The sequence below is a fragment of the Grus americana genome, chromosome 14, assembly GCF_028858705.1.
Source record: "Grus americana isolate bGruAme1 chromosome 14, bGruAme1.mat, whole genome shotgun sequence".
Lineage (NCBI taxonomy): Eukaryota > Metazoa > Chordata > Aves > Gruiformes > Gruidae > Grus > Grus americana.
Genome location: NC_072865.1, coordinates 6921668 through 6948441, shown reverse-complemented (window position 1 = coordinate 6948441; position 26774 = coordinate 6921668). Strand labels below are relative to the sequence as shown.

The 26774-nt window shown below is 60.0% G+C and overlaps 2 protein-coding genes and 1 long non-coding RNA gene across 14 annotated transcripts; 1 reads left to right on the top strand and 2 right to left on the bottom strand.

Moving 5' to 3' along the window:
* Positions 1–2742: 2742 nt before the first annotated feature.
* On the bottom strand, positions 2743–4689 carry LOC129212649 (uncharacterized). Its single transcript, XR_008579251.1, has 2 exons — positions 4093–4689; positions 2743–3208 (listed from the first exon to the last, which is right to left on the bottom strand). It is a non-coding gene; the product is annotated as an uncharacterized LOC129212649 (long non-coding RNA).
* Positions 3452–19351, top strand: TNIP1 (TNFAIP3 interacting protein 1). Of its 12 annotated transcripts, none has more exons than XM_054841510.1 (18): positions 3452–3592; positions 10905–11075; positions 12101–12223; positions 12532–12614; positions 12844–12912; positions 14753–14944; positions 15123–15217; positions 15296–15377; positions 15614–15706; positions 15936–16001; positions 16163–16294; positions 16378–16506; positions 16826–16948; positions 17253–17378; positions 17703–17783; positions 17944–18138; positions 18390–18480; positions 18826–19351. In XM_054841510.1, the coding sequence occupies exons 2-18, from the start codon at positions 10934–10936 to the stop codon at positions 18888–18890; spliced, it is 1887 nt and encodes a 628-aa protein (XP_054697485.1). In that variant the 5' UTR covers positions 3452–3592; positions 10905–10933; the 3' UTR covers positions 18891–19351. The 12 variants fall into 12 exon arrangements, with proteins under 12 accessions (XP_054697485.1, XP_054697490.1, XP_054697488.1 ...); XM_054841515.1 differs by having other exon boundaries at positions 3518–3592; positions 18821–19351; XM_054841513.1 differs by having other exon boundaries at positions 3519–3592; positions 15617–15706.
* Positions 19352–19943: 592 nt separating this feature from the next.
* Positions 19944–23123, bottom strand: GPX3 (glutathione peroxidase 3). The gene is made up of 5 exons (XM_054841522.1): positions 22723–23123; positions 21455–21608; positions 21091–21208; positions 20769–20868; positions 19944–20687 (listed from the first exon to the last, which is right to left on the bottom strand). Exons 1-5 carry the CDS (start codon positions 22807–22809, stop codon positions 20481–20483), a joined length of 666 nt encoding a protein of 221 aa, XP_054697497.1. The 5' UTR covers positions 22810–23123; the 3' UTR covers positions 19944–20480.
* Between the last annotated feature and the right edge of the window lie 3651 nt (positions 23124–26774).

Sequence of the window (26774 nt, the reverse complement as noted above, 5' to 3'; positions counted from 1 at the left end):
CTGAAGACTCTGCACCAGGCCCAGAGAAAGGAAATGCTCTGGTTAAAAGCAGCCAGGAGGAAGGAGGAGACTTTAGGAGGACTCCAAGCGAACCAAGAGGAGCCTGGAACCAGCAGCACCAAGACAGGCTGTGGACCCTGGGACATGGAGAAGCACAGAGGAGAGGAAGAAACGCAGTAAAAAGCACAGAGAAATGGCAGCCAGAAGGTTACATGTGACCTGTCACCTTGCCGAAAGATTTGGAATGGAGTGAGTATAACCTGCAGTGAAACAAGGAACACTGATTCTAGGAAGGAGAAAGAATACGTTTGGCCTAAGCCAAGCCTGGGGAAGGAAGAACACTTGTTTTGTTCAATGCCCAAATCACTCACTAGCAATTTGTGTTAATTGACAATAAATTAAAATTCCCTGAGTGAGGACTGTGTTGCCCATGAAACCCTCTATACATGGCAGGTCATATAGACTTCAGACAAAGCAGCTTCATCCCTGTAGCATTCTGGTCTGTAGAGAAAATACACTTCATAGCACCACTCTCCAGGAACATCTCCGCTCCATCCACTGGCTCCAACCAGCCCAATCCGAGGGCAGTTGGTGGCAAATCTCACACCTAGCCTCTGTCATCAAGAGGAAGGCAAGCAGTTCAAGGATGGCTGGGAAAGGAAAGAGGAGAACAAAATGATAGGCACAAAAAAGGGGAAGAATTAGAGAGGCTGTGAACAGGGTAAGGGCTGGAGGCAGGTACGTGATGGGTCTTCGTGCTTCAGCCTTCAGGGCTGCCGCAGAGAAGCTGCTGCCGGGGTCTGGGATTTACACACCAGCACCTGACACGCAACTGTTTTGCACATTGACCAGCAATGCTGGGGGCAAGGACTCGCTTCCAGGCAAAGCCAACACCAGATTTCACAGGTTGTGACATCCAAAAAAACCCACAAGCCCATGCTTGGTGTGCAGAGGGTCGGACCTTCCCCTCTGAGTCAGCTCCAGGGGCCACTGCAGATCCTCTTTACCACCAGACCCTGGGAGGAGCCGCACCTGATGCAGAGACACACAGGACATTGGTCTCGGACCTTGGCCCAATGCTGCAATCTCAGCAAGCCACTTCCATCCCACCCACCGTCCTCCCCTTCTGCTGGAGGGGAGAAACCCAACCTTGAGTCTTGGGAGCCAGCAGAGATTTCTTCTTCAGCTCTTCCTCTTCCCAAGCCAAAGGAGGAAGAAGCAGCCTTGCCCCTCACATCCATGTGCCGCTCACTGGGCAGCGTGTTCCCCACAGTTTGCTGAGGCTTGGGAAATGGCTGAGTTCACCGGAGCCGCTCTCCCCACACCGTCATCCCCAGAGTCCCTTTCCAGGACATGATGACTGCTGCCGAGCTCTTTTCTCAGGCGTTGCAACTGGATGAGACATGGCCTGGGGAGAGAGGAAGAGGGGAAAATCCCTTCTGTGCCTGTTGTTGATTTTGCAAATTGGGACTCCAAAGAATTCAAAGCTTAAGGCATGCAAGGAAATCCTCCGAGCACTGCCGGACCCGGTTCCCACAGGTCTTGGCATATCCGCTGTGGAGCTGCACCAGGTCCTACCATAACCCATCCCCTGCTGACTGTGCAGGAGAGAGGAGGAGGTTGGCAAGGCTGTGGAGGAAGGCAGGAGGTGGTGATCTGCTCCTGTGAAGCGGGTGACATGGAGCCTTGCCTCACATGCCAGAGGCAGATGCGTGGGTAAACCAGGCAGAGCGAAAGCAGCCTGGCATCCCTGGAAAGCCACGGTGTGACTCTGACTCCCTTCAAAGACAGGGTGCTGCGGGAGGTCTGGGGGAGCAAGCAGCTCCCTCCTCCATCCCTCTGCTGCCCCTACCCCGCATCCCTTCCACGCTCCCTCCTTCCCTCTCCCAGCAGCCCACTCTCCCAGGCTCCCTCCCCTGCCTCTCCCTTGCCCTCCATCCCAGAGCCCTCCCATCCTGCCAGGTTAATTTGAGTTCCTCATTTGCATAGGCAGCAGATCACAATGTTCTGGAAATCCCCTCCTGTGGCCAGAGCTTCCTCCCCGCTCTCACAGCGTCACTGTTGGCCTTCTGCTTCCCTTCACTGACGGAGCACCGGACGCATCCGATCAGCACGGCACACGCAGCAGCCCCCAGCGAAAACCACTGCTGATGCCAAGAAGCACCCATCGGGGTCAGAGCCCTGCAGAGCTAAGCCCGCGAGTGGCCCCAGGGTGCTGTGCCAAACCATGACAGCCGGGCCTTGGCTGGCCCCACTGGGGTTCAAACGCACTCCGTCCACCCAGCAGCACTGAGGGCAGGTGGATTTACTGGACGCCTAGGGCTGCTGGGCCACTTCCACTTGGGATTCCCACCACCCGACATGCACAAGGCTCACCCTGCTCACCCCTGAGTGGGGTCAACATGGAGGAAGCTAGTCCCCAACCCTAGCTGAACCTAACCCTCCATGCTAAAAAAACCCCTAGTATGTAAAAGTATCAGCTATGAACACATCTTCACAGCCACGCAGGTGTGCTCATGAATCACAGCTGCTGTCAGGGGAGTTTTCTCCCCTGTGAGTGCAGCAGGACCAAAGGAATGAGGAAGGACCAACAGGACCAAGAGCCTTTGGTTTTTGTAGTGAAATTTATCTTGGCATTTGGGCCAGCCCAAGCTGGTGAGCTCAGGTAGAAACACAAAGAGCAGCCAGCTAGAGAGGTGGAGAGGCAGTGGGTGAGAGGACACCATTGACCGACCTCCTCCACGGATACCCGGGCTGCAGGCAGGCCCCAGACCCCACGGCTCCTCACCCTCCTGCCAAGCACCCACGCTCCTGCCACCCAAACCAGCCAGCCTAAAGCAGGGCGCTTTTCAGTCCTCACAGTTCACGCCTGGCGAGTATAGACCAAACGCCCTGCCAGGTACAACTTTGTGCTGGCTGGCGAGAAGCTGGGGAGCTGCAATCAGCCTCTGTAAAACAGAAACACTAAAATCCTTGATGTTTATTCCAGCACCAGCTAGCTTCAGCCTTGGTTCTGACCATCAGTCATCTTGGTGGATGGTTTCCAGGGTCTGCCTGCAACCCTGGCACACCATCACCCGTGCAGCTCCACCAGCAGAGCCAGCTCTTCCCCAGGAAGACTTGTCCTGTTCTGACTCCAGAGATGGCCAAGAATGGGATGGAAACGTGCCTGGGACACCACCACCTCTCGCAAGACGCAGTAGGTTCCCTGGGGAGAAGCACAACGACGTGTTCATGAACCCAGTGAAGTTGTTCCAAAATCAGGCAAGGAGAATGATGTAACCAGGCTCTCCAGTTGTCCAAAAGTGAATCACAGCCTCCATGACAGCCCCCCCACCACTCCTTTTGCTGACGAATACCTGACACAGCCCGACGGCCCCTGGAATGGCACAGGAGAGCCCTTTAAGCGGTGCCTGGCTCCTTATCAAAACCACGCGGAGGCTGTCTGGGGCCTCCATCATGGGGAATTCCCCTTCTCCATGCCTAAAAGTAATCTCAGCTGGGCCGGCCTTCCTGCATTTGGGGATTACAGCCGGAGAGCGCCTGGCCTAAAGGGCTCTCACCCCCCTGAGCCCCTCCGCAACCCAGCTGGGTGAGTAGAGCGATGCTTTTTTCGGTGCGAGCGTGCCCATGATGGAGCAAGGGGAAGGCAGGCAGCTTTTCGGCTATCAGCCCAGAGCGCTGCAAAGCCGAACCATGCCACTCTCCTCACAGAAATAGAGCAGGGTTTGGCTATTTTTTGCAGGCTGAGACATTATCATATGAACGAGATGCTTTCTGGTTCTGCAGGACTGCATTTAGCTTTGAAGACAGTTTTTCTGAGAGTTTACAGAGTAGCACTGGGCCTCTGGGATAAAACAAGCCCTTCAGGGAACAAAAGGGAAGATGTCTGTGCATGGGGTCCTGCTGTCTCATTCCCAGTTGAAACCTTGGGCACCAGCACAGCCAAAGCACACATCAGGGTTCCAGCACCAACCGAACTGTCTCATAGCCCAGCAGGCTGCCAGAGCGATAGCCTGGTTGGAACAAAGAGCAGTCAGTGAAAGGAGTTTGGTTTTTTTTTAATTTTTACAACTTAAAATATCAAATCACCAAGAAGTGGTGGAACTGTCTGAAGAGAGCCGAGTAGGAAGCCAGGACTGGGACAGCTGGAAAGAGCACAGCCACCAGCACAGGACACCTCTGTGATCCCAGCAGCAGTCACCTAGGGAGGAAACATCAGCACAGGCAGAGAGCAAGCAGCACATCTGCTTACAGCAGGCTTTCTCTGCTTCTGGTTCAGTGTTTATATATATATAAAAAACACCTTCCTTGTAGCAAAACCAACACAAGGAAGAAAATCAGGTAGCTATGGAGTGAGTCCCAAAGAGCTATGTGAACCCAGGTGTTCCCTGTGGTTCTTGCTCCTCCAGCCGATTTGTGTTATTCAGGAATGCACAATAATCACAGCACAGAAGAAAAGGATCCCCGACAATAAACGCTCCGGCTAGGGGGTGTAATTTCCTTGTGTAACATTAACTCAGAGACACAGACGCGGTGGGGAATTCTCCCTGCCGTGGAGGAAAGGCCTGGTCAGCCTCAGCAAGCCCGCAGAGCACACAAGGCTCCCTCCCGGGGCTCCCCAGAGCCGAAGGGACAGCCTGGGCCTCCCACAGCGGCCGAGAACCCAGGGCCCCCTCAGCACACACCCACCCCCAAAGGCCGCCGGGGGTGCGAGGGGGCTCCTCCGCCCGCCGGCAGGAAGGCGCCGCAGCGGGGCCCTGCCCTCCCCTCGGCCCCGCCATCTTGTCTCTCGGTAAGCCGGGGGATCCTGCTGCGGGGCTGGGACCTGCCGCTCCCTGACGAGCGGAAACACCATTAAGGGGGCGCGGCGCAGCCCAGCTCCTCCCGCCCCTCAGCCCCCCCCCCCCGGTACCGAGCAGACCCACAGAACCCCAGGCGGACCCAAAAAACCGACCACAACAAACAACCCTCCAACACCGCCCTCCGCCCTCCCTCTTTATACCCTCCGCTCCACTCCGATTGGCTGCGGCACCTGTCCATCAGGCTGGGAATTTCCCAGGGGCGGAACCGCCGCCCCCCTCCCTACTCATCGCTTCCTCCCGTGGTGGCGGAGCGGAGGGGTACTGGGAGCGGCTCCCCGCCTTGGGGGTACACAGGCAGGTGAGCTCGGAGCGGTACGGGTGTCTGCCGCCTTTGGGGACAGGGGCCCTGTCTGGGGCACCGGCGTCTTACCGGGCACAGTGGAGGGTCTGGGGGGGGGCTGGTGGGGCGTGGGGCTGCGTGTTGGCCGTATCGGGCCGGTTCCGGGGCTCTCGGTCTGCTCGTGCGGTCGGGGTGAAACCCTGGAAGGGGCCGGGGCCGCGCCGTTCCCTGGGGAATCCGCTCCGGATGTCGCGGGCAGGTCACGATAGTCGTGCTGTGCCTCACTTTCCCCTCCCCCGGGGCAGGACAGGGGCTGCCGGCTCCCCTCGCAGGTCCCGGAGGGGCAGGGTGGTTGCAGGGGAGCCTGGGTTCACCTGCGGTGGCAATGCCCGGGGGAGGAGAGGAGAAAAGGTCAGAGAGGTGCTGGTGGGGGGGTCCCTGCTGTCCCCCGGCCCGGTGCTGGCCCCTTGGGTGCTGACACCCCAGCCGTACCCCGGGCTCGCTCCTCCCCTTGCTCTCCCTTACACAACCCCGGCGTTTCCCCAGGCCCACGCATCTGCCTGCTGACTATTTCTGAGCTTGCGGTCCCCCTCGGGCAGGGGCTGTGTGTGGATCCCACCCGGGGAGCTGTGGGCGGCCGAGGCTCCAGGGAACCTCCCGTTGATGGAAGAGTCCCCATTGGATGCAGATCCAGAGGCTGGAATAGCTGGAGTGGGGATGGCAGCATCCCCACCTGCCTCCGCTCCTTTTTTGGGGAGATGGTGCACAGCTTGCTTTCCCATCTCCCCTCAGTTCTAGGCTAAGACCCCCACAGAGGGCAGAGGAAAGAAAGATGCTGCCTGTCAGCCCTGATTTTGGGTGAAAAGAGCTCTGGATAGGACTTGGTGGGGACCTGCAGCCTCTTGGAGATCTGGCTGTCCCATTCCTCGGTGCCCTGGGCACAGGTTGCTCCCTGTATCAGGGAGGCAAATGCAGCTTTTTCCCTCTAACTCGTTATTTCCATCTGTTTGGGTAAGAGCTGTTCTGCTGCTGCAAGCTCTTTTGGAGGGCAGATTTCATTGACAGTGCTGGCAAAGGCAGCTGAAGCGTGCTGGAGCCAGGGGACCGGACTTTGAGTGCTGGGGCGAGTTCTGGAGAAAGGAAGGCTCCAGCCAGGCGCGTCCTTGAGAGCTGTCTCTGTGGTGAGGCGAAGTAAGCAATAAGTAAAGAGGAAAGGCTTTTTGCAGCCTTTGGCATCATTCCTGGCTCTGCAAGAAATTCCACAACACCCTTTGGGACTGACCTATGCCAAACAGACTTATTTAGCACAGGGCCATGGGTTGTTGTTTGCCAGCAGCTGGTACAAAACACTCGTGGGTGGAGGAAGCTGAACCATCTACTCTTGTGGCATTGCAGATTGCATTTTAAAGCAACGATTCTTACGCTTTGGGTGACAGAGATAGCTTTGCTGATGTAGCTCTGCGATGCCACTGTCTTCTGCTGCTTGGTTGTTGCCCGGCTGAAGCGCACTGGGTTGGACCGGAGTAGCCCAGGTTGTGCTGGAGCTGCAAGGAAAGAGGGCGGCTGTGCCTTGCTCTGCTTTTGAGTGCTGTGTCAAGCAGCCATGATAGCTACTAGCTCTGTGGGGGGGGGAAGAAACAGAGCAGGCAGCACAAAGAGAGATGTCTTTGCAGCAGAAGACAGGGTCTTGCATAAAACACCACCGTGCTAGCCAGGGGAATACCACCACCAAGTCTGGCTGCCTGTCCTGCCTGCACTGGAGCTTGGACCCGTAACAAGGACCTCTGCAGCTGCATGTGGTTACTTATGTTTGTAAACCTGGCTCCGAATCGGGAAATGCTTTCTTTTCCTTGTGAGCAATCTCATCGGAAGCAGGTTGTTTTGTGAAGCCTCTGCGGGAGGTGGTTTTCTCAGACGTGTGTGGGATTTCTCGCTGGAGCACGTATATAACATCTGTGTTTTGCGTAGGACTCATGTCTTTCCCTCCTTCTCTCTGCAGCTAGCTGGGCTGGGAAGAAAAATGCTTCAAGTGAAGGTTCAGACCTTTCCCATTCAGACCAGAGCCTTGCAATGCCTGCTTTCATCTTCTTTTATTACTCCCAGCCCTGTGGACTTCAGTGCCCAGAAACTCTATTATTGCTTCCTCCTAAAGCCAGCTCTGCTTTTGCTTCCCTGCAAATGAGACCAGCTCAGCAGTGGTTGTTCCTGGGGCTGGGGAGCTGCTGGAGAGGAAAAGAAACCGGGCTGAAGGCTGTGGAATTTTGCTGATTTTCAGTAAAATGATCAAACAAAAAAATTCCCTCCATAGTGTCTATCTGAGTGGCTTTTGCTTTTCCTCTGAGGAGGAGGGATGCCAGGGGCCTGACAGCCCAAGTCATGGGAAAACAATGCTGGCAGCCTGCAAGGATTTGCTTTCGCTTGCGATTCTGGCAGGGAGGAGACTTCCTGGGAATGTTAAAGAAAATCCCATTCTCCGAAGGGCTGGGCTGAGCCCCCACCATGGATTTTGGGATGGGAATTGACGGGCTGCCAAGCCCTCAGTCTCGGGAGGCTGGTCTCCTCCCGGGGGTCGTCGCCAAAAGCAAACATCCAGCAGTGCCAGCCCACTCACTGCACAGGATTCACATCCTCCACCTTTGCATTTTCAGCTGTTCGGTAATTTTAAAGCAGGAATTGTTTCCTTCTGCTGCCTCTGCGTGGCTGGTGTGTTGATGGCTATGGTGCCATGGCCATGATGCACGGCAGGGAACAACCTGGCCACGGATACACGGTGCCAACTCGCTCCCAAGCCGCAACGCAGCTATTTAAATACCACCCTGCCTTCGTCTTCACCTGGGAGTCTCCCCTGCTCTCTCATTCTTTCCTTTTGCTGAGTTGTCATAAAAATTTACTACCTAAAGTTGCCCCGCTTGCAACCAGCAATGCCCACGGGTGACCGGTGACTGGACACAGAGCCGGTGAGCTACAGCCGGGCAGCCATGGTCCCCGGCTGGTCCTCAACCCCTGGGGCTGTGAAATACTGTCAGACTAGCTTGGAAACTGTTGATTGGCAAAAATAGGAGTGTTTTCTAGTGGTTCAATGGTTTCTTCTGGAGTTTGTGGTAGTCATGTTTTCTTTGCATTTCTAACCATTGTTAGCTGCTGATCTATAGTCCTGTCTCTCCTCCCCTGGTGTTTTTATTGAAACAGGAGATTTTTCACTGCAAATCTCACCTTTCAGAACTCTTAAGGGAAAGGAAAAAAAAAAAAGGCAAACCAGGACTGGGAACAGTGACCTGGTCCAGGGTCCTGTTCCCAGTGTGACAGCTCAGTCCCAGCGGCCCCTTGCAGAAATGGGGCTGTTCCTCCACCCCAGGCAAACCTGCCCAGACCCCTCCAGTGATGGGCTCAGATTCTGCAGAAACCCTCCCCTCTTGCTGGGTCTTGTTTGCTGGTGAATTCGTGGCTGGTCTGTGCTTCTGTCAGCTGGAGATAGTTCAGTTCCTCTCCCCTGCTGCTGTTTGAAAACAGCTCCTGCTGCTGTCTGCCTGGTGGGCGCAGACCTTGGGTAGAAAAATCCTTGATAAAACCATGAGAATTGGGAATAGCAGAGGCTTTTGGTGGTTCCATCCAGCTGGAAGAATACGGTGTTGCTGTGAGTGAGCTCCACTGGTTGGTGAGGTGGTCAGCGCAGCTTGGGTTTGGTGCCACGTTGCCTTGAAGGGAGGGATGGGCAGGGGTAGGGGACCTCCCACATGTGTGCCACGGGGTGAGGTGGGAAACTGACTGGTTTGGGGTCTGGGTTGCAAGAAAATGGGGGCTGGTATTTCAGGCTGCTGCAAAGCTGCATGGGGAAAGGCTCCCTCATGAGTGGGCGCTTGTCCTCATCTTCCCTGACCCACACCTGGGTTTGTCCTGGCAGAGGACACAGACACCCCACGAGATGCTCACTGCAAGATCGCTTTGCTAAACGGTTCCTCCCAGAGCTCCCAGTTTGGGTCTGGAGCAGCACGTGGAGACCAGACAGCGGTGAGAAACAGGCTCAGATCCCCAGCCTGCCTGTGATGCCGTCCCCGTCCTCTGCCGGGCTGACCAGGCAGGTAGCATGGCCACAGGCGACGGCATTTCCCTGCAGCGGAGGTGCCACTGGGTCCCTGGGCCACGTGCTGCTGCCATGCTGGGCTCCGTCCTGGCCACCGGCAGCTCTGCTCTGGGAGTTTTCCTCATCCAGGGGCCAGGGATGATTCTGTACCAGCTGTGGCGATGCTGCCCAGCGCCAGGACCCGCAGCACAGAAACTGCCCCGGTTCTTCCGCAGCTTCCTGTCAGCTGCTGTGGGCTCCAGAAATAGCCGCTGCTCAGCCCACCCCGCAGCTGGGCAGCTCCCGGGGGTCACCGCCTCCAGCTGCTTGGGATGGGGCCGCTGGTTCCCTGTGCGGGGCCGTGGGCGACAAGGGGGGGGCTTGGTGGAAGATGCAGAGTGGGAGGAAGGTGAGACCTAGTGAGAGATGCATCTGCCAAAAGCATGCCGCTGCTGAGGCTGTGTGTAATTACCTGCTGTCGAGGTGGGCGTTAATTGCTGCTCTGGTTGCGGATGCTGCCAGGTGACAGTTGTCATCTGGAAAGTCCCTGCCGCTCCCTGGCAGGCAGGTCATTTAAACCGGTGATCAATCTGGATCGCTCGTGGCATGAGCATTACTCTGAGGTCGAGATGGTTTCGGGTACAGGCTTCCACCCTTCCTCTTTCAAAATGCCCCCTCCCCGGCCTCCTCCTGCTCACGAGCACCCAGCTGCCTTGGCTGGGTGAAGAGCACTTGGGGGTGCCCACGGGTCCTCCTGTGGTGCCCCCCAGCAGCTGGCACTGCAGGCAGCACCCCAGCTCCAGCTGGCATTGCCCCCAGGGCCGTCTCAGCTGCCACACTGCCCTGGTTTATAGCGAGCTGGGGGTGTGTGTATTTTTGATAAGTTGAGCCATAATTCACAGCAGCTGATTCCCACAGGAGATGGGTGAGACCTGGGGCTGGGAGAGCTGGGCAGCATCCCCAGGCCAGACCTCAGCGAGAGGGAGGCCTTGGGCCACCCACAAATCCAAGGAATTAAAAAAGCAAATAGTGCTCTGTGTATAGGTGTTTCCTCTCATCATACTTTGCTCCTGGCCCAGTGCATGCCCGGCTGTTCTCGATGCCCCAATTTGGGAAGTCACGCCATTGATAGCTGGTTTCTCTGGCTGAGTTGGAGCGCAGAGCAGGTCCCTGCCTGGCTGCTGGGGCTCATCTACCCCCCGGTGCTGCCCAAACAGCCCTCCGGCTCTGGGTTAAGGCTTTTGCAGCTGCAGACATTGCCCTTTCCCAGTGCAACCCTTTCTGCCCCCCAAAACTATCCTGTGGTGAGAGGGATGCTCCAGTGACGAGTCCACACTGGTGAGGGTGGATGCTTCTGGAGGGGGTCTCCATCCCCACGGGGATACAGGGGCAGCCAGCTGTGACCTGCTCAGGGACTCCCATGTCCCACAGGGGTGAGAGCCGGCCTCGGGTGGGGGTGCTGGTGATGCTTCATCGCGTGACGCTTCTCATGGCCGTGAGTCACCCCAGCACGTTCACCCCAAGCAGGACTGGAGGGGGAAGTGTCTTCACCTGGGACACTTCTCCACTGGCCAGCGAGCAGTGAGGCAGCCCTGCCACCATCAGCGTGGCACCCCAGCCCCCTGCACAGTTGGGACCAGGGGACAGCGATGCCATCCAGGGCCAGAGGAAGGTGACGCTGTGCTCCGTTGCCTTGCAGGGATGCCTGGCTGGGAGGTAGGCGACTGAATGGCAAGCATGGAAGGGAGAGGACCCTACCGCATTTACGACCCTGGCGGGGGGACGGAGGAGAATGGATCCACAGCCTTTGAGCGGCTGGTGGAAGAGAACACCCGGCTGAAGGAGAAGATGCAGGGGATCAAGTCTATCGGTAACTGCTGGGTGGCTGGGGGACGAGGTTTGCGTTTGGGGCAGCTCAGCCTGTGCCCACTGAGCCTGGGGGTTTCTTGCTCTATTGAGGAAGGGTGCTAGAAGAAGCTGGGAGTCTTGGCACTGGGGCAGTAGCAAAGCTCTCCCCGTCCTGGGGGGTCAAGCAGGGTGTCTGGGCTTGTTCACATGGGGATATAGAGGGAACAAGGATTTGCTGATCTCTGGGGTGCTTTACAGTGGGATAAATGGCTGGAGGGAAAAAAAAAAAAAGGCAAGTGGTAGAGCAAGGTCAGCTTCCCGGAGTCCTGCAGTGGCAGGCTGTAGGTGCCTGGATCTGTTCTGCCGTTGATGAAAGCCCCCACCTCCCACAACCCCTGTTGTCAGGGGCGTTTCCCAGGTGCTGCTCAAAGACTCCGGCGTTGGGTGCTCCCTGCAACGGCAGGGACGTGTCGGCGTTGAAACGCCCCAGCCGAGTCGTGCCATCCCCTTTTTCCTCCTCGGCCACCTTCCCCCACCCACCCCCAGTTTTGCTTTCGGTCTCGTGACCCAGCTTCTGCTTTCGAGTCCTGCCTCTGCAGCCGAATTTCCACCTGCCTCGTGATTCCTGTTGTGTCACCATGCCCCTACCTGGGACCGGGACCCACTGGCGTGGGAGCAGCCGCCCAGAGTGGGGAGAGGATTGCATTGCCCGTGCCAGACCCCCAAGCTGGCAGGCTGGACCCTGCACCACTTAGGCTTAAATCCGGTTCTTCTGGGAAGTAGAGGAGACCTCTGAGAGATGCAGTGCTGCCCTTCTGCCTCCCGTAACCAGTCCTCTGTGTGTCATCATGGGGGGATTCTGCAGCCAGTGAGCCACTGAGATAGCTTTGCCATTGGATTTGGTCAAGAAAAGATCCTTCTGGATGAAGAAAGACTGTGCTGGGCACTTTTCGACCCAAGCAGGGGGCTTGGTGCTGGTGGATGGAGCTGCTGCAGGGCAGGCACTCGGGGAAGGGAGGTTGAGCACCTTTCTGTTGTCCACAACAGGAGAGCTGCTGGAGGAGTCCCAGGTGGAGGCATCCAAGCTGCGACAGAAAGCAGAGGACCTTGTGAAGGACAACAAAATGCTTATTGCATCGTCTTCCTTGGAGGACCTGGTGAAAACCGGAGGTAGGAGACAGGAGGCTCGCTGAGGAAGGATGACCTGAAGGCTCGGGATCCCCAGCTCAGAGGAAGGGAGAGGCTGTAAAGGAGACTTTCATGAGGGTTTCTCACAGCTCTCTCATCTCTAGTGTGTCAAACCACTGTCGTCCTCCCTTCTCCTGTGAGGGAGGTTTCTGTCCCATCTCGTAGCTGGGGAAGAAGCCATCCATCAGTGTCCGACCTTGCAGGGTGCCTACTCTCTGCATCCTGCGCCGGGTGAGGAGAGGCTCTGCTCTCCAAAAGGCTCACGGCTGTGTCCTCTCCCCTCTCTACAGCTGTTGGCCCTGATCCCAGCTCCACACAGGCCACCCCAGGCAGCACCCAGCCAGACGTGGAACCACGGAAATCTCCTCCCAGCGTGAGTCTGAGGAATGGGAGGGCTGATGCTGGCATGGCCAGAAGGAGAGACTCTCCATCTAGTTAAAGCAAAAGGTGGCAGCCTTTAGCCTCTAGAAATGGAGATAAATCTGAAAGGAGGGGTCAGCTTCCCTGCTGTGCTCCCATCCTGGTGGTCCCTGCCTCCATGCGGTGGGCATCCTGGGTTGCCGTTCCCCAGGGAGACCTGACCTGGCTGCCTCCCCTTGCAGGGATCCTCCTCGGAGTTCGAGATCGTTGCTGTTGAAGCACAAGGGTTTCCCCAGGAGAGCGGGAGAGCGGTGAGTGGCCCTGGTACCTGCAGGATTTGGTGGATGGTGGGTGGAGAGTCGAGCCTGTTGGTGTGGTGGTACTGGGGGGGTAGACAGGCAGCGGTGTGCCCCGGTGGCATGGCTGTGAGCAGGTGCAGGCAGGGCTGGGGGGACCTGTGTCAAGGTGGCCCTTGGGCAAAATGCAGAGGAGGGATAAACTGTGCCTGGGTGTTCCCAGCAGAGCAGAGCCAGCCCCACGTGCGGCTCTGACAGACGTGTGCAGGCTGCCCTCCAAGGGTAAGGGCTCCTGAGGTCAAGTGGCCTGGCTGGGCTGCCTGGGCACGGGGCTGGCAAAGCAGCCCCAGCCAGACAGGGACACCAGTGTCTCCAGATGCCACGTAACAGTGACAGGAAGGGCTGTGATGGCCCGAGAAGCTGTCGGTGATGCTCTGACGCTCACCTCCTGACACCCATGCTGGACCAGGTCTCTTCTCCGAGCCCTGTCATTGCTGAGAGGGTCTGCCCCAGCCAAGGCACCTTGGTGTGCTGCCACTTGAACGTCCCCCTGGCTGGCACTGCCCCGTTCTGTCCTATTCCCACGTTTTGTGTGTGCTGGAAGAGAGGGGAGCAGGGATGGGGAGCCCAAGGGGAACAAACATCAGCTTGCATTGCATGGTGCCAGTAAGGGGACACACTCTTGTTGCACATCCCAGTTTGCACTGGCCAGAGAGGCTCCAGGAGGGGTTGAGTCTTGTTGGACCCTCTGGGGGTGCAGCCATGGGGTGATGGAGAATGGGGTGGCATCCACTTGGCAATCAGCTGCTGGTGCCCGAGCCGAGTGCTGGTTCCGTGCTTGCACCTGAGCTCTCCCAGGCGCTCCTGCCAGGCTCCGGTCCTCACTGCCTCCCCTCACCGGCTGGTGCTGGCAGGAGGAACTGGCCATACTGTGCCCCACACGCACCCTCCTATGGCAGTTTTGGGGCTGTAAATGGAGCCAGGCTGCTGGGGACATGCTGGGATCCTCACCCCATGCGGTGCTGCCCGGGGCATTCCCACGGGTGGCTGGGTGAGTCAGCAGGGCCAGGAGCACAGCGGGCAAAGGTGTGCCAGTGCTTCCCCACCTCCTCCCCGGCAGTGCCGGCGGTGTCTCCTAGGCAGTGGAGTTAACCAGCCATACCAGGGGAGGATGAGCCGTTGGGGACACCCCTTGTGCGTGGGTGGGGTGTGCTGTGACGCTGGTGGGTGCGCCCTGACCCGGGCTCTCCCGGCCACCATTTAAATCCCGTGCGTCACCCTCTTGGCTGCCACCTGCCAAGGAGCCCGGGTTCCCAGTGCCTGGCGTGCTGTGGCAGCGGGGGAGCTGCAGAGCCGTGCCAGAGGACGGGAGGAAGGAGGAGATGGGGACTAGGGTAAGATCACCCCTCATACGGCAAACAGCTCCTGGCACAGACTGGCGAGTATGTGGGAAGGACGGTCTCAGGAGCTGGGATTTCTAGTCCAGATGCTGATGGGGAGAACTCAGGGGGAGGAAGGGGTTAGAGGTGGAGATGCCTTCATTGCTGTCAGCAAGCCGGGAGTATGGTCTGCTCAGACTGCCGAGGAGCCTGGGGAATCCATGGGCTGGGAGAGCTGCCGTAATGTCCCTTTCCACTTGGGGACTTGGTGTCCCATGTCCAGCAGCTGGGAATCAAACCTGGATAAAGCCAACACAATTTTTCAGTGTAATGAGAGCTGTTGCAGAGTCTCTCAGTGCTGGCTCATCTCTCCACCACAGCCCTGGATGAGGGACAAGGCTGACCTGCCCCAAGAGGGAACTTTGCAATGCTCCCTGAACTGATCTGACCATGCTTCATCCCCTCCCCATCCCCAGGACTTGGACCAGCCACCGAATGAGGATAGCAACCTGCTGCCCCAGCTGCAGCAGCTGGAGAGCACGCTGAGCGGCTGCACCAAGGAGGCCAGCAAGGACCAGGTCTTTGTGCGCATGGGCTACATGGCCTCCGAGCTCAAGCGCCTGGCTTCCAAGGTGCACAAGAACGAGCAGAGAACATCATTCCTGCAGGTGAGCAAGGGCTGGCTGGGCTTTGTGGGGGGTTTTCCCCCTTTTTTTCCCCACCAAGCCTCTCCTGCCCACCCTGAGGTGGACACCCACCCATGTGCCAGGGCTCAGTGGGAGGTGGGTGGCCAGACAGGCTCCTGGGGCTGGCAGTGGTCCTCACGCTGCCTGCGTTCATCCCCAGACGCTGTGTGAGACACTGCATAGTGAGAACAAGGAGCTGCGAACCAAGCTGGAGCGGGACCTGGAGCAGAGAAACCAGGCACTGGAGAAGCTCAGGTGAGGGTGGGTGGTGGGGATGGGGATGGGGCTGCCCTAGGTTCTTCTTCCCCCTGACCTGGCCCTCCCTGCCCACAGGTGTGAGAACCAGGAGCTCCGGAGGATGGTGACGCTGAGCAGCCAGGACAGTGGGAAGAGGGAAGCTGCTGAGCAGCAGCAGGTGAGGAGGCAGTGTTGCCCTCAGAGAGGGCTGGGAAGGAGGCAAGGAGCTCACCGACACGTCAGCAAATGTGGCCTCATTTTAATCGAGCCCCCAGTTTGTCCCAGTATGGCCAGCAGGACTTCTCAGGGTCTCGAGGGGATGGGGGAGGCCATGGGAGGGGAACTGGCTCGTGTTTAGCCGGCCTCGGGCACAGCCTCCACAAAAGCCCTGAGGGTCCCCCCGTGCGCGTCCAGCAGAGCGGGGCCGCGGTGGAGAAGGCGCCGGGCAGAGGAGAGCTGGAGGCCAAGGAGAAGAAGGTGAAGATCCTGGAGCACCAGCGCAGGGAGGTGAGGATGGGGCTGGGAGGGAGGCGCTGCCAGGAGCAGGGTGGGAGCGGGCGGCAGGGCTGTGTGGCTGGGACAGGGCTGCGGAGCCGCAGGGAAGCGCTGCTGGAGCTGGGATCTCCATCTAGCTGGTCCCTGAGGTGCTTTTGTGACGGGAAGCTACTGGGGATTGCCCATGGCTGGCTTGGGGCAGGGGTTGGGCTCCCGTTCAGCTGCCCCTCTCTCCCCACAGCTGCTGGAGGTGAATAAGCAATGGGATCAGCACTTCCGAGCCACGAAGCAGAAGTACGAGCAGAAGGTAGGGCTGGGTGCTTGGGGGCCACATCTCTGCTGAGCGCCAGCTGGGAAGAGGCTCAGAGGAGACTGGCTGTGGGGGAAGGTATTGGGGCTGCCTACGCCTCCTTCCCCCCCGGTTTGGGTCCTTCCGGGCAGGCCAACATCCCCGCTCCTTCCCGGCAGGTCACAGACCTGCACCAGGAGCTGGCCGAGGCCCGGAGGGCACTGACGGAGCTGGAGGCAGAGCGGGAGCAAAAGCAAAGGGATTTTGACCGCAAGCTGCTCCTGGCCAAGTCCCGGATTGAAACAGAGGAGGTGAGTCCCTTGAGAAGGGCAGTGGGGAGCTGCCAGCCCCATCGCCCTACCCTGGCTGATCTCCATCCCCCCGGGTCCTGCAGGCAGAGAAGGAGAGGTTGGCCATGGAGGTGAGGGACCTGCAGCAGAGGATGCGGTTCCTGCAGGAGCAGCTGGCTCCGGTCACCAGGCAGCGGGAGTACCAGGAGAAGGAGATCCAGAGGTTGAACAAGGTGGGGGCCAGGGCAAAACCCCTCGCTGCAAAATGTTTTTTATGTTCTCTGTCCTTTTCTCCTCTCTCAAATCCAAAACTGAACCTGGTCGACCCCCTCTTGCCCAGCTCCTTGCCCAGGCAGGAGCCTGTGTCAGACAAAGCCTTCCACATCTCCTTAGGCTCCCAGGAAAGGGGTGGGGGGAGTCTGTAGTCCCTCTTGCTCTTGCCCAGTTATACCAGCTTCCCATGCTGGGCATGTGTCCATGGCCCTCTAGAGATGTCATGGGCACAGCATCTTGCTCTGACCCCCCCTCCCTGCTCCTCCTCTTCCTCTCCAGGCACTAGAGGAGGCCCTGAATGTCCAGGCCTCCCCACCACCCATCTTTGCCAGTACCATGGAGCCGGTGGGGAAGGTGCCACAGCAGGAGCTGCTAACCCAGAACGAGCTCCTCAAGCAGCAGGTAGGGCAGGACACAGAGCTGCTGGAGGTGGGGGGGGAGCTACCTGCCCCGGACCTTCCTGGCGAAGAGCCTGGTGTGGCCAGGAGCAGCCCAGCAGTCCTGGCAAGTGTCTGTGCTGTGGTGGTGGGGAGGGTGGGACTGAACTCAGCATCCTCTGGGCCTTCAGCTGGAGGGACCACAGCTGTGAGCCACCATGCCAGCCCACGTGCCGGGGCTTGGCATAGCTGGTGTGGTCAGGGATGGCAGGGCAGCGATGGGGGGGTGTTTGGGGGAGCTGTGTACCCATGCCCCTCCCTCCTGCCAGGTAAAAATTTTTGAGGAAGATTTCCAGCGGGAGCGGAGTGACAGAGAGAGGATGAATGAAGAGAAGGAAGAGCTGAAGCAGCAGCTAGAGAAGCTGCAGAAGCAGTTGGTCCTTTCCAACAACCAGGTGAGCCAGCACTGGGTGCCACCAGCAGCACCTTGGGAGCCCCGTGTGTCCCCCCCCCAGGTCTGTCAGAGGTGTGCTCATCCCCAGCATCACAGCCCCCATCCCCATCTCTGAGTGGGGACAGGAGGGCTGGAGCGCTGGTTTTGCTGCCCCTTGTCCCTGCCACAGCTTCTCCTTTCACTCATCTCTTCCTCTTTCCTCTCTCCTGGGGGTCTGACGGGGTGGACCGGTGCAGGCATTCCCACACGGCATGGCAGCATCCCCTGCCCTGCAGCCACGGGGGGTAGCAGGGTGGGCTCTGCACTAACCCCTCCTTGCTCCCAGCTGCGAGCCTCCAAGGACGACTGCCAGAGGGAGAAGGAGGAGAAGGAGAAGCTGAAGAAGCTGCTGAAACAGCACAAGCAGGTGGGGATGGGGGGAAAAAAACCCTTCCCGGGTGGAGGGGCTGGGGACTGCAGGCCTGGTGCTTGTCTCCTGTTGGAGGGGCGGCTCTGAGCTGGGCGATGGGTGGTGGCAGCGGGCTGTCCTCGGGGCTCTCCCCAGCATCTCCCCTGGCTCCTCGCAGGCTTCCGGAGACAGGCTGCACCCTGAGCCGCTGCCGGGGCCACTGGGCCCTGCCTCCACCCTGTACCAGTACCAGTACAGTCCTCCCATGGCTCACCCCATGTACCACGGCTTCGATGAGTGGCAGCAGATCCGATACCCGCCAGCGATGCCGGGCGAGCACACACCGGGACAAAACTTCCACCATTTTCCCCCGGTGAGTGTCTACCCATGCCAGCATGAGGGGGAGCAGAGGGTCCCACGTGAGCGGGTCTGGGGCTTGCTGCCAAGTGAGTGGCTCTTCTGTGGCCACCGAGTCATCGAGCAGGGAGCTGAGCACGTGCCCTGGTGGCACATGAACGCTCAGCCCTCCTCCTCCTCTTCCTCACATCCTGGCAATCGAATATGGGGTACAGCCTTGTGATTCGCATCTCTGATAGTTCTGCTTCTGTTCCATCTCCCCTGCAGCCCGAGTACCCCTGGCGCCCGCCCTGCGCCATGGCTCGCAGCCAGAACGCTCAGGCAGTGGCTGGGGTGAAACCGGTCCCCAAGGACTTGGGTAAGGCTTGGACCCTCGGCGAGGGGAGCACCCCGTCCTGCCCCCTGAGACCCTGGGCAGTTGGCTGAACGCTTGGGGGGTGGGATGGCAGAGCAGCTTGGCAGGCAGTGGCCATTTCGTTTCAGCCCCCACCTCTGATCAGCCAAGGGCATGATTCTGCCATGGGGTTGGTCCCTGCTGCATCTGAAGCCAGGCATGAGCCTGAGCCCCAGCAGCCCCAGGGTTATGGCAGTGGGTGCTCAGGGATAACAACCCTCCCATGGCTGGCATCCCTCCCGCGGGGCTCATCTGGGCATGAGGAGCTGCACTCACCCTGTGCCGCCCTTCTCTTGTGTCTCAGAACAGGCAGGTCCCAGATTGCCCTAACGCCAAGGACCAGCTGCGCTGCGATACCAGCCGAAGAAGAGTAGGGTGTGTGTGGTGTGTGCCTGTGTGTATATATCTAGGAGCTTCCTCAGGCTGCCTATCCCCATGCGTGGACATGCAGTGGATGTGGCCGTACCCCTGGCCTGGAGCGGCTCAGCAGTGCATCCCCGCGAGGAAAGTGTGAAGGAGGGACCGCAGGTGCCATCGTAGTGGCAGCTAACGCAGGGTCAGTCCTCTGCGGCCATCCCCTTCCCCACGAGGTGTCAGGCCTGGCATCACTGTAGATCCGAGCCAGGTCTTCAGGGAAGAGGAGCCGGCGTTTCCCAGGAACGCGCCAGGAGCTGCCCCGGTCCAGGAGCTTCGGTTCAGCCCCTGGAGGAGCGGGTGACAGCGGGGACTCTCCCAGCGGTGGGAGATCCCGTGCTCGCAGGCGTGTGCCTGCCGCAGCCACGGCCCGGGCTGAGGGTGCTTGGTGTCTTTGTATTTATTTAAGGACTGAAGTGTAGCTGAGTCTCTCTGGTTTTATCCTGAAAGCTGCTTTCCCTGGGAGGGATGTGAGGGCTGCTGCTCCCTGTGTGCAGGTGTAGCCACAGCAAGTGCGAGGGGAACCCAACCCCTGCACGGGCACCCCAGGATCTGTCGCTCCAAGTGCGTGCACCCCATCTCCCCCCAGGCTCACCCCCTTGCCCTCCCCTCTCCTGCCCCATGGCTTTGCCTGGGCAGGGACCCCTCTGCTCCCCCCCCCTTCCCCTTCTGCTTTTCCCTACAGCACTGGCCTTGTGCAGAGCAAATCTTCCTCCAGGAAAACAAGTCGGGGGGGGTGGGTAAAACCAAAACACCCTATTTCTGTAAAGCATGGCTGTCACATGCATGATAGCAGGAGCCACAGGGCTGCTCCCCCCTCCTAGCCCCTTTTGCCCCCCTGTGCTCTGCACTGACACCCCTTTTCTCCCCAAATGCGATGATAAATCCACGTTTGTAGCTGACCTGAAAAAATGGAGTTTCTCCACCTGGAAGCAATCCCTCCCTGCTGGTACCTCCAGGCTGGCCACTGTACACCCCACTCCTTCCCTCCAGTCCTGGCCAAGAAGCGGGGCTGCGTGTTTGCAGAGCCTTTATTTGGCATTTCTGTGGCAGGGGGCGAGGGGCTGGCCATCCCCAGCCGGGAGAGGAGCATGTCTCTGCACTGGGACCACGGGCAGCTTGAATGCACTGAAGAGCTGCTCTGTGCCCAGCAGGATCAGGCCAGGCCCGCCCCACGCCGGGGGCTTTCGGGCCAAACCTTCATGGAGACGTGATCTTCTGCTTCGGGGGTGGCTGGCCCCTGCATCGCCCTGCTGCCTGGCAAGGCAGGGGGGCAAGCTGGTGGCCAGGAGCTGTCACTGCTGGGGGTGAAGGTGGGATGTGGGGTTATTGGGAAATGTCCCCCTCCTATCACTGGGGTCTCTGCCACTGCATCTGAGCTGGGGGGTGCCAGAGACAGGAGCGATGGAGGGGGCAGCGCGCTGGCTCAGCGTTTGGCTCCTGCTGCTGGGGAGCATCCCCTGAGGGGACAGGCAGAGAGCAGCTCTGCAGCAGAGAGGGGGGTGCCAGCAGTGGGGGGAAGCCACCCTCTAGGCTGACATCCCCTACCTCTACTGGCCCTGCTGTTGCCTCATGTAGGCAATGATGTCATTCTTCACGACAGCAATGTTGGCACGGTGGTACCAGCGCATGACAGGCACACCATCAGGGCCCACCAGGAACTTCTCGAAGTTCCACTTGATGTCGTGGTTCCGCAAGGGCTCCCAGAAGAGGTTCTTGGGGTTCCCAAACTCTTCTGCCACTGGTGGACAGGCGTTCTGCAACAGAGGCCAGCACATCATTGCCTTGTCCTCCCCTAAAAAACCAAGCTGGGTGCTCCACCCCCACATGGCACTCACCTTCAGGAAGGTGTAGACCTTCTGCTCCTTGGCCCCATTCACATCCCCTTTCTGGAAGAGCTGGAAGTTGGGGACGAAGCCACCCCCTGGCCGGACATACCTGCAAGGGGAGGGTGGGCAGAGCATCGTGCAACGGGCAGCTCTTGGTGCTGCACAGGGGGAGTGGGGGAACCCCAAGCTCTGTGCTTTTGGGGGCCACAGCTCCAGGCTGGGGGGGGGGGGGGTCACAGCCAGCAGGAGCTGCAGCCTGTGCACCCGCTGCCTGGCTGGGGACCCCAGCCAGAGGGGACAGGTGCCCTGCAGCCCCTGCCACAGTACTCACTTCAGCGCAGGGAGGATCTCCGAGTTCTGGCCAGGTTCCTGCTTCCCAAACTGGTTGGAGGGGAAGCCCAGGACGACAAGCCCATAGGGCCCCAGCTCATTTTGTAGTGCATTCAGTTCTGCATGCAAGCAGAGCCAGGCTGGGTTAGCAGGGGATTGGGTTCGTGCACCCCCCCCCCCCCGTTCCTGCACTGACCCCCTCAGAGCACCCCCAGCCATGCCAGGTCCTGGGGAGCAGGCATTACCCCCGGCTCCCCAGGGCAGGACAGACCATGGGGACCTGCCAAGGGCTGCACGTGATGCCACCCGCTCCTCAGCTGCCTGCCCTGTCCCCCTGGGGTGCCCGTGCCCTATCGGACCCTTACCGAGGTACTGCAGGGTGAGGCCTCAGTACGTGGCCACATTGACGAAGAGCACCATCTTCCCCACGTACTTCCTAAAGGGGATGTACTCGTCCCCATCGATGGTCAGGGCCCCGTAGTCATAGATGGTGCCCTGCACCGAGCTGTAGCATTTCACCTGTGGGGAGGGGAGCATCCAGTGGGACCAGGCTGGGGGCTGCCGGCCACCCCACAGCTGCCCACCGGAGCAGGGGGTCCAGCTGTGGCACTGGCCGAGCCAGCAGCTGCCAGCATTGTGTCTCCTGCCCCAAATGCTGCTGGCAGCAGCCAGGCTTTGGCACAGCAAGGTCAGGGGGGCAGGATAGGCTGGCATGTGCATGCACATGCACACACGTGTGCACGCATGTGCATGCCCGGCCGGAAGGGCTGGCGGCAGCTGGAGGGATGTTTACCCAGTCAGGGTCAGGCAGGAAGGCTGGAAAACAGCCTGAGCTGGTGTGGGACCAGCCCCAGCCTCCCGGGAGCTGCAGGCAGGCCACCCCCCCTGCACGCACCCCTCTGGGGAAGGGGCAGCCAGAACACCCTGGAGCAGCACCGGCTGCTGTGCCACGGCTGAGCCAGGCCTGGGCAAAGGAGGGATCGGGGCTGGATCAGACCTGTGCCAGGGTGGAACAGCCTCTGCCTGCGGTGCTGCAGGGGTTAACGCAGGGGAGCCCATCTCCTGTTCCCATAAGGGGACCCAGGCTCACCCAAGTGCCACCCAGGGGCTATTTTGGGAGCTGGCAGGAGATAAAGTCACAGGGACTCTGCCCGTGGAGCTCAGCCTCCATGGGGCCAGCCGGATGCCGGCGGCAGGGCTCTGCTTCGCCCACCCAGGGTGGGGAGGCTGGCTGGGGGCCGCGGGTGACAGACACCCCTGCTGTCTGCCCGCCGGCGTGTGGGGACACAGCGGCACCCACACCCTCCAGACATGGGTGGACCCCCCTGGACACTGTGCATGGAACAAAAGCCCCGTGCTCTGCCCCTATGGGGGTCACTGGCGGGGGGGGAAGCTTCTGTCCCCCTCTGTCCCCAACCCCGGGACAGCAATTCCCCCTTTGCAAGAACTAGATCAGAAACCACCCCCCATGATCCACGCACCGGGACTGAGGGGGGGTGTCACAGAGCCACCGTGCCCCACTCCTGCCCCTGGGAGCTCTGCAGCAAGCCTTGGGGACAGGCAGGTCTCCAGGGTGCCACAACCTCCCCGCCCCTCCCCGCAGCCCCTGTGGGGGTCTCCCCCACCCTCTTACCTTCTCCCTCTCCTGGCTCTGCCCCGGCTGGACGAGCCCAGCCAAGAAAAGGGGCAAAATCCAGGCGCTGCGGGACCAGCCCCCCATGGCCGGGGCGGGCGTGGGGTGCGGGCACCCTCCTCACACCCCCGGGGGAGAGCGGTGGCGGGGGAGGGACACCTCTCCCTGTCGCCTTCTGCCACCTCCGAGCCCGACAGCCGAGAAATAGCTGCTGGGCTGAGCGGGGGGAGCCAATCGCCGGGAGGAAGGACGGGCCGAGGGCTGCGTTAACCGTGTGGGCCCTGGGACGGACATCGCGCCGGCGGGGGGGTGCTGTGGGGAGGAGGGGGGTGGCAGTGCCATGGTGGCACCTCGGCGTGGCGGGGACGTGGGGCACCCGCGAACACACGGGGCAGCAGCATGTGCCGAGGGTTTATGCAACGAGCTATATGAGCCGCGGACCAGGGGATTAAACCCCCCCCACACACGGTGGGAGAGGTGCCAGGCAATGTCCCCACCCTGCGCAGGGCACCCGGCCGAGGTGACATCCATCCCCGAGCGGGGTGCTGGGACCCGAGGCACAGGGACCGAACTGCCCCAGCAGCATCCCAGGGAGGCTGGGCTGGGGTGCGGTGTCGTCCCCTCCCATGGCTGTGCTGCTCAGGGGTGGGGAAGGGTTAATCAAGCTTCCCTCGTTTGCAGCCCAGCAAATTAGGGTGCCCCTGGAAGCTGCCTTGGGTTGGGGTCCCTCTCCGGGGATGGGCTGTGCCGGGGCTGGGAGGCCACAGCCCTGCAGTGACCCTGCTGTGGCCAAAAGCAGGGCACGGCTGTCCCTTAGCCCTTGGTGTCCCCAGGGGCAGGAGTTTCCAGGGCCCTGTTTGCATACCCCCGCAATGCAAACATTTACCCTGGGCTGGCTCCAAGGGAAATATCTGCGGTGAGGTGTAAATTCCCTGAAGTCCTGCAAAAAAATTATTTGATGGGAGGATTAACTGGCTTGGGGGGAGCTGCAGTCAGGGTGGGCGCTGGCCTGGCACAGAGGGCACAGAGGGCAGGATGGGGTGGCAGTGGGTGAGCCCCTGGGGGGTGGCAAGTGCCAGTTCGGGGTTTGGCTTTGCTAGAAAGCAGGGCCACTGCCAGGACACTGTCACCAACCCAGCTGCCGGAGCTGCTGGCAGGGCAGGGGAGTGGGGCCACGGGCTCTGGGGAGGCTGGGAGCAATCTCCCATCCTGTGTCCTTCGCCGGCAGGAACACTGTGTCCTGGGAAACCTCTGAGTGCAGCCTTGGCTGGCCCAGGAGGGCTGGGGGTCGGGTACATCCCCTGGGCACCCGGGGAACCTATGGGGCAGGGGTGCTGCGGGTCTCTGTCACAGTGCTTCCCAAAGCTTTAAACCTACACTGCCACTAGAGAAGTGGCTTAGCCCTGTCTCAAGCAGGGTCCTCAAGCAGTGTAGGGGGTTCCCCCAGGTCCAGGCAAACTCCCAAGACGTTCAGCTACTGCCTGGGGACTGCCAGAGCCCAACATAATGCACCAACAGCCAGCCTGGCCACAGGGATGCTCCGGTCACCCCTCATGGACGTGGCTGCAGGCAGCACAATGTGGCCACTTGCCAAAACTGGGGAGCCTGAGGGAGCCAAAACCAGTGGCTTGACCCTCCCCACCCACTTCCTGGGCTCAGGGGCCATGGAGCTGCAGCTCTGGCTGACACGCTTCTCATGCCTCGCCGCATCCTGCAAGCTGCAGGGACCAGTGCGTGTCCGGCACAGTGCCACGCTTCCCAGCCAGCTCACGCTGCTGACCCCGGCCAGAACTTAAGCCACCTCTTGGGACAGAGCCAGGACAGAGCCGGGGAGCTGGTCCGGGCTGCAGACCACTTCTAATTATATCCCCTAATTGCCTGCGGGGGGCTTTGGTGGCTTTCCCGTGGCTAACGAGGACTTGGAGGCCAAGAGTAGCAGCACAGCATGTGTGACAGTGGCACAGCATGGTTGCGTCCCCTCCACACATCCCTGATCCCCACCATGCACAGGGAAAGGCTGAACCGCTCCTGAACTGCTTTTTCCTAAAAACAAAATAAAAATAAAGGGGTCTTTTCTCCAAGTCCCCTCTCCTTGGGTCCTGGCGCCAAATTGGTCTCAGTGGGGATGGGGAATGGGGGGGGATTTAACGAGCCACAGCTGATGGAGCCCATCTCTGCCACTGAGCTTCCACAGGACCCTGGGCATGTCACCCAGTGTCCCCACTGTGCCAGAGGCAGCAGGGGAAAGCTGAGGGTGCTGGGGGCTCCAGCAAGACCATTCAAGGGCAGCGTGCTGCCCCACCCTGCCGGATCAGAGTCCCCCACACCAAATGGACGGCGTGCTGGGCGGGCTGACCCTCACACGAACCTCCCTCCTTGGTTGTTTTTCCACCACAGCCAGGCTGGAGCCAGCCCCCGCCTGCTGCAGATGTTTGGCAGGAGTCCGGAGGCGGAGGCCAAGCAATTGCAGCCCCCCGGTCACCATGCTGCTGCTGCCACCGGCCTCCTTGGCTGTTCCTGAGCCACGGGCCAGGGGCTGCAGAGACCTCACGCGAGGCTGCAGGGCCACAGTAAGCACAGGGTATGTGAAACCAGTGGTGAGGACCACGTACTGCCGCTGGCTGGGCTTGTCCCAGGGCCGAGCAAGGAGTTTCTTCCATGCAGAGCAGCAGAGACAATGCCAGCAGCCTGCCGGGGACAGCGGCAAGGGGCTCAGGCAGCAGCAGGCAGCGTTGCCCCGACTGGCTACGGTGCTGCCTTCCCTCTGGCAGCCTGGCATGGCACCAATTCTGGGGCAACCTCTGAACTTTTGTTCTAGGTGTGCAATGGGAGGTGAAAGCAAAACAAGCTCTGCCTGGCGAGAGGCACCAGGCTTCCCCCACGCTGCCGCCTCTGCAGCTCGCTGACCTGCCCCAGCCCGTGTGCTCCTGCAGGCACTGCCCTGGTTTGACGGCATCCTTCCTGCTCGGCATGGTGCCCAGCGCCCTTTGGAACGGGGACGCCCCCTCCCCAAGTGCCCCCACACCCCTGGGGCTATGGCTGCAGGTGCTGCCCCTTCCAGCATCCCCATCCCTTCCTCTCCCAGGCAAAGATTTGCTCCCTGCCTATTCAGGCACCGAAGCCAGGGCCGCAGGGAGATTTGCTTGTCTTGCTCAGTCCTGGAGGAAGAATTTCCAACTTGACATGCACATCAGTTTAAATCCATCCCCCCTGTTGTCATGCTTTAAAAATGTCCTGGCTTCTCCCTGCTCTCCCTCCTAGTGCCATTTTGCTCCACGCAGTTTGTTGTTGTTGTGAGCAAACCTGTCTTCCCAAGGCTTTGCAATGCCTTTCCTGGAAACGTTTGCCATGGGCTTGAAACTTCCCAGAAAACTCCTACCATGAAAGGAAACCTCTCACAGCCCCCAGCTGCCTGTGACAAGGGGCACAGGGAGGTGGGAACAGCCACCAGGCACAGCTGCAGGGACTGGGGGGGGGTTGCATGCTTTTCTTTGGGTGTTTTGCTCCGAACCAGGCTTCCTTCTCAAACCACTCCAATATTTGTGGCTTCTTCCCTATTTCTCTTGTAGCAAAGCTGCTCAGCTCCGGTTCCTGGTGCCAGACACCGTGTCCTGTCCCCACACCCAGCCATGTCCCCCGGGAAGGGACACTGGAGTGGAGCATGGGGGCGAGGCAGAGCTGGGGCTGCTCCCACCCAGCACAGCCGTAATCTCCTCCAGCTGCCGCTGCCGCAACGCGCCAGCAAGGGAGGGAGAGAGAGGGAACAAAAGGGAAATAACTGGTTATTTACCTCAAATTCTGCAACTCGAGAGGGGAGAGAGAGAGACAACGGCTCAAAACAGAAATTTGTTTCTGGGCTGGGCAAGGAATACACGTCCGCTCCCTCCCCGGCACAACCGCAGCCCACAGCTCCAGCGCAGGCGTTTCCGCTCTCTGGGGGCTGTGTCCCTGTGCTGGGCTCCCTCCCGGGGAGGGAGGCATTCGCCCAAGGTCCTGCTTCCCTGAGAATCGCCTGCCCCTCCAGCCCCAACGCCAAAAGCAAACCTACTGCT